Consider the following 6,490-nt stretch of genomic DNA (forward strand, 5'->3'; position numbering starts at 1 on the left):
GCCAAGGCAAGCTAAAACCTCTTCGCTTTTGGCGTTCCTAGGCCAGCAGGATGGGGCAGCTGGGGAAGGGAACCGAGAGGCACGATCGCGCTGCACGGTCCAGGGCACAATCTCAAGAACTTTAACGAGGTCTGGGGCTGCATTTTTGCTCTCTGGCAGCTCCAGAGCCCCGCCCCCGTCACCCTCACTGCCCACCTAGCTCCTCGGCCTCCCTACTCTGGGAATGCTCCTGTATCTCTTCCGAAAAGACCCCAGATACATCCCTTCGGGTTTAGGGGGAAGGAAAACACAGATAGGATGTCAGCAGGACTATAATCAGGATTCAGAAGAACGTTTACAAACTCCAGTCTGCTTATCAAGTCTTTTGCCTTGGGAGAAAAAAAAAGAGAAAGAAAACTCCCCGTGGGTGACTTTTGTTTTTAACCTCTCGTCCTTCGAGTGTATTTGCACACTCTGCTCAATAAATCTCTCCAATAAGCATCAGTAAGAATCTGTCTTGTGGGTGACTGGAGGCCCATCTCCAGATCTTCGGGGATGCTGGGGGTAGGGGAATACCTGTGGGGGCAGCCGGGGGGGGGGGGGGGGGCGCCCAGCTCGGAGCTGGCAAAGCCGAAGCTCCACACTTTCGCAGGCAGATGGTTAAGTTTTCCCCCAGGTTCGTGCCAGGTTTCAGCGTCCTGCTGTGATTTTGTTCTTCTGGAACGGGATGAGTATTGCTTCCCAGAGTGGCCCTATTAGAACAGAAAGAAAATCCTCTAAATAGGCGGAACAAGGCATCAGGAGGGAGAGTTCTCTAAATGCTCTTTAATACGAGCTGGGTATTGTGTGGAATTCAGCGCCCATCACCGTTTAGCAGGAGAGTTATGGCAGTGATTGGGGATGAATAGAGGAACATAATGGATACATGTGGCGTTTGCTCATTATATTCAAGTTAGCCCAACTCCGCTGTGGAAACTGTTCAACTTTCTCTCCCCTTAGCTTGTCACAGTTAAATAATACAGACATTGGGGCCTCCAATGGGATCGCCTGCCACGCCATTCTATTTCCACTACTAACGAGGGCTTCATAAGCCTTTGATACAGTCTGATCTTTGAAACCTTTCCAAATCTCCTCAAGCTTATGCTAAATCCTATTTGGAACTTTTTTTTTTACCCCTTGCCTGCTAGCGCCCAGGGCTTAAGAAAGCCATTTGGACAGTGACATGCATACTAACACGTCTCAGAGCTCTTTTCTGAAAAGGAAGGGGCAGCTCCGATCACCGGGGCTCACACGAGCAAAACACAATTGCATACACAAATTTGAATAAAATCAATTTCCCCTTATCCTTCGAGCTCCTCAATCTAGAGACTATTTCCGAGCGCCGTGGGAAGTTGGGAAAGAAGGCGAACTGAGCCTCAGCCGGCAGAGCAAGTCTGAAGAGAAGGGTGGGGGGGAGCGATTTCAAAGCCTCTGGGGTGCAAAAAAACAAAAACAAAAACAGACTGGGTGTGGGGTCTCGAGCCACGAGGGCGAAATCCCAGTGCGACTGCTCTCAATACAAACGGCCGGTACAAGAGGGTCACAACTAACAGAACCATCCTCTCCTGTAACGCCGGCGACCTGTGCCAACGCCTCTGCAAGCAGAGCGCTGACGGGAGGTGAAAAAAAGCCAAAGGAGTTAAAGAAACAAAGGAAAGATTCTCTATTTTCCCTTTCTTGTTTTCCCCTCTAAGCCCCTCCACCGTAACGGGATCGTCAGGGCCTGGCGTAGCGGCGGCGCGAGAGCCAGGCCGCCATTGGCTGCTTAGTTCGGGTGATTTGCATTTCGGCGGCTATAAAAGCGGAGGCGGCTCACAGCCGAGCAGCTCCAGCCGAAGAGCGAAGGGGAAGGTGCGGGGTGTGGGCGGGATCCGCGCGTCCTCCGAGCCCGCCGGAGCCTCGGAGCTGCAGCCTGCAGACTTCTCCTGCACACGGCTCGCCAAAAAAGCGTGCACTCGGGAGCCTGGGACTCACGCCCGGACCTGCAAACCACAGAGGAAATCGCTCGCTCAGCGTTTTGGAATAGCGCTTGGGGCTGGCGGCATGAGTCCAGCCAGGCGCGGGGGCAGCCCCTGCCTTTTCCCCTTGCAGCTCTTCAGCCTCTGCTGGGTGCTCTCGGTGGCCCAGAGCAAGACTGTGAGATACAGCACCTTCGAGGAGGATGCCCCCGGCACGGTCATCGGGACCCTGGCCGAAGACCTGCATATGAAAGTGTCCGGAGACACAAGCTTCCGCCTGATGAAGCAGTTCAACAGCTCGTTGATCCGAGTGCGCGAGGGCGACGGGCAGCTGACCGTCGGGGACGCGGGCCTGGACCGAGAGCGGCTGTGCGGCCAGGCCCCTCAGTGCGTGCTGGCCTTCGACGTGGTCAGCTTCTCCCAGGAGCAGTTCCGACTGGTGCACGTGGAGGTGGAGGTGAGGGACATCAATGACCATGCGCCGCGCTTCCCCCGGGCCCAGATTCCCGTGGAGGTGTCCGAGGGCGCTGCGGTGGGCACGCGCATACCCCTGGAGGTGCCCGTGGACGAGGACGTGGGCGCCAACGGGCTGCAAAGCGTGCGCCTGGCCGAACCCCACAGCCCCTTCCGCGTGGAGCTGCAGACGCGCGCGGACGGTGCCCAGTGCGCCGACTTGGTGCTGCTGCAGGAGCTGGACCGCGAGAGCCAGGCCACCTACAGCCTGGGGCTGGTGGCCCAGGACGGCGGCCGTCCGCCGCGCTCCGCCACGGCCGCCCTCAGCGTGCGCGTGCTGGACGCCAACGACCACAGCCCGGCCTTCCCGCAGGGCGCCGTGGCCGAAGTGGAGCTGGCGGAGGACGCGCCCGTGGGCTCGCTCCTGCTAGACCTGGACGCGGCGGACCCCGACGAGGGCCCCAACGGCGACGTGGTGTTCGCCTTCGGGGCCCGCACCCCGCCCGAGGCGCGCCGCCTCTTCCGCCTGGACCCGCGCTCCGGCCGCCTCACCCTAGCGGGGCCCGTGGACTACGAGCGCCAGGACACTTATGAACTGGACGTGCGGGCGCAGGACCGCGGCCCCGGGCCCCGCGCCGCCACCTGCAAGGTCATCGTGCGCCTCCGCGACGTCAATGACAACGCTCCGGACATCTCCATCACCCCCCTGGCCGCCCCGGGCGCGCCTGCTGCCTCGCCCTTCGCCGCCGCCGCCGCCGCTCTTGGCGGGGCGGAGGCGACCTCGTCGACCGGGCCTGGGACGCCGGAGGCGAGCGCCGTCTCTCTGGTGCCGGAGGGGGCGGCGCGCGAGAGCCTGGTGGCGCTGGTCAGCACCTCGGACAGGGACTCGGGCGCCAACGGGCAGGTGCGCTGCGCCCTCTACGGGCACGAGCACTTCCGGCTGCAGCCGGCCTACGCGGGCAGCTACCTGGTGGTGACCGCGGCGTCCCTGGACCGCGAGCGCATCTCCGAGTACAACCTGACGCTGGTGGCCGAGGACCGCGGCGCGCCCCCGCTGCGCACCGTGCGGCCCTACACGGTGCGCGTGGGCGACGAGAACGACAACGCGCCGCTCTTCACGCGGCCGGTCTATGAGGTGTCAGTGCGCGAGAACAACCCGCCCGGGGCCTACTTGGCCACGGTGGCCGCCAGGGACCCGGACCTGGGCCGCAACGGCCAGGTCACCTACAGGCTGCTGGAGGCCGAAGTGGGCCGGGCTGGGGGCGCCGTGTCCACCTACGTCTCCGTGGACCCAGCGACTGGGGCCATCTACGCGCTGCGCAGCTTCGACTATGAGACGCTTCGCCAGCTCGACGTGCGCGTCCAGGCGAGCGACGGCGGCTCCCCTCAGCTCTCCAGCAGTGCCCTGGTGCAAGTGCGCGTGCTGGACCAGAACGACCACGCCCCGATCTTGGTGCACCCGGCGCCGGCCAACGGCTCCCTGGAAGTGGCGGTCCCCGGGCGCACAGCGAAGGACACGGCGGTGGCGCGCGTGCAGGCCCGGGACGCAGACGAGGGTGCCAACGGGGAGCTGGCGTTCGACCTGCTGCAGCAAGAGCCGCGAGAAGCCTTCGCCATCGGCCGCCGCACCGGGGAGATCGTGCTCACCGGCGACCTCTCGCAGGAGCCGCCCGGCCGAGTGTTCCGGGCGCTGCTGGTCATTTCCGACGGCGGCCGCCCCCCGCTCTCCACCACCGCCACCGTCAGCTTCGTGGTGACGGCGGGCGGCGGACGCGGGCTGGCATCGCCAGCCGGCGCGGGGAACCCGGAGCGCTCTCGCCCGCCCGGCTCGCGGCTCGCGGCGTCGGGGCCGGCGCTGCAGTGGGATACGCCGCTGATCGTCATCATCGTGCTAGCCGGGAGCTGCACGCTGCTGCTGGCCGCCATCATCGCCATCGCCACCACCTGCAACCGCCGCAAGAAGGAGGTGCGCAAAGGGGGGCCCCGCCGGGAAGAGCGGCCCGGGGCGGCGGGCGGCGGAGCCTCGGCTCCCGGCTCCCCGGAGGAGGCCGCCCGGGGAGCCGGGCCCAGGCCCAACATGTTCGACGTGCTCACCTTCCCTGGCAGCGGCAAAGCGCCCTTTGGCAGCCCCGCGGCCGACGCGCCCCCGCCCGCGGTCGCCGCCGCGGCCGAAGTGCCGGGCTCGGAGGGCGGCGGTGCCACCGGGGAAAGCGCCTGTCACTTCGAGGGGCAGCAGCGGCTCCGCGGCGCGCACGCCGAGGTGAGGCCTTCCTTCGGCCGGGCGCCGCGCTCGGTGCTCCGCGGACAGGCTGGGGGAAGGGACTGGAGGGGCCTGGGGGTGCGTGCGCGGGAGACGCCTAACCTGTCGCACTTGTTTTGTTTTCTGTCCAACCCTCACCCCTGCTTGCTGCCCCCATCCCCGGCTGCAGCCCTACGGCGCCTCCCCCGGCTTGGCAAGGAGCCGGCGCCCCCTGTGGCGGTCTGGAAGGGACACCCCTTCAACACCATCTCCGGCCGGGAAGCGGAGAAGTTCAGCGGGAAAGACAGCGGCAAAGGGGACAGTGATTTCAACGACAGCGATTCCGACATCAGCGGGGACGCTCTGAAGAAGGACCTCATCAACCACATGCAGAGCGGTGAGGGCTGCTCCTTCACGCCAGATTCAGCGCGCGCCCCCCCAACCCCGCCCTTGCTTTCCGCCGGGGTCTCTCTTCTGCATCTCGGTTTCCAGACCCCCGCTCTCCCATCCCCGCATTGTTCTGTCCTTGAGTTCCGGTTTCCAGCCTGCCTCAAACGGCGGATGCCAAAATGCCACGTTGAGACAGCGCCGCCGCCTAAATAAACCCCCCATCCTGTTAGGTTACTAGCTGAGAAGGGGAAGTCTTTTATTCATTCATTCATTCATTTATTTATTTACTGCTTCCCTAAAGCCTAGGCAGCTTCGTATTAAGGTGGCCTTACAGGAAACAGGGCTCATTTCAGATCTAGAACCAGGCGTTCATCTTACACGCTTCCCTTCTCAGCCACCCTGACCCTGACCGTCTGTGTAACCTCAGTAACCATCGTGCTTGTGTTTATCCCTTGCGTTTCTCTTTTCTGTTAGGCTTGTGGGCGTGCACCGCGGAGTGTAAGATCCTGGGCCACTCTGACCGCTGCTGGAGCCCCTCCTGCGCTGGAGGCCCCAGCACACACGCCTCCACTCACCCCCCAGCCCAGATGTCGACCTTCTGCAAGAGCACCTCCCTGCCCCGGGATCCTCTGCGCAGGGACAACTTCTACCAGGCCCAGCTGCCCAAGACCGTGGGACTGCAGAGCGTCTACGAGAAGGTGCTGCACAGAGACTATGACAGGACAGTCACTCTGCTCTCCCCTCCTCGTCCAGGGAGGCTGCCAGACTTGCAGGAGATCGGGGTGCCCTTGTATCAGTCCCCCCCTGGCAGGTACCTGTCCCCAAAGAAGGAAGCCAATGAAAATGTGTAAACCCATGCTGCATGTTGTCACTCATACACAGGTCACTCCAGAGACGTCCCTAAGTTATTGACCAGTTTCAGTGTTGTATATAGAAATATGCAAGATGTGCCTTAAAATGAAGTTGTTGGAAGCTATTTCCAATCACATTGGTACTGTTTGGTATTTGCAAACAAAAATGTAGTTAATGTAATTTTTATGAAATGTGTGCAGTATTTAATTTTTTCTTATCATGCTATTGACTTTCATTTCCCTTGCGGCTTGCCATTTTCTTAGTGTTTTTAACCTGTACATGGTGTAATGTAATGTTTGTATATAATGAAATTTTGTTATATTTTTATATAATAAAAGCTAAAGTGGAAGTTATTGCCAAAGGAACTGTCTGTTAGACAAAAAAAAATATGTTGGGATTACTTAATGGAAATTTATCTTTCACCCGAAACAACCTAGTGTTTGAGAAGTTTTGCCTGGCCGAGTATAACTTGTATATCTTGAGTCTGTGGTAGATTTCAAGTTCAATTGTTATTTAATTACATTTGGTTTTCTGTAAACCCTGTCACTTATAAGCACAGTAATAAAGGATTTGTCATGTG

General features: G+C 60.6%; 1 protein-coding gene across 1 annotated transcript; it reads left to right on the top strand.

Moving 5' to 3' along the window:
- Nucleotides 1-1,820: 1,820 nt before the first annotated feature.
- PCDH8 (protocadherin 8) lies at nt 1,821-6,490 on the top strand. Its single transcript, XM_070471166.1, is given in 4 exon segments — nt 1,821-4,689; nt 4,859-4,877; nt 4,880-5,065; nt 5,533-6,490. Coding segments are annotated over 4 exon segments (3,210 nt in total). The 5' UTR covers nt 1,821-2,061; the 3' UTR covers nt 5,910-6,490.

The sequence above is a fragment of the Odocoileus virginianus genome, chromosome 8 (genome assembly GCF_023699985.2).
Source record: "Odocoileus virginianus isolate 20LAN1187 ecotype Illinois chromosome 8, Ovbor_1.2, whole genome shotgun sequence".
NCBI classification, from domain to species: Eukaryota; Metazoa; Chordata; class Mammalia; order Artiodactyla; family Cervidae; genus Odocoileus; species Odocoileus virginianus.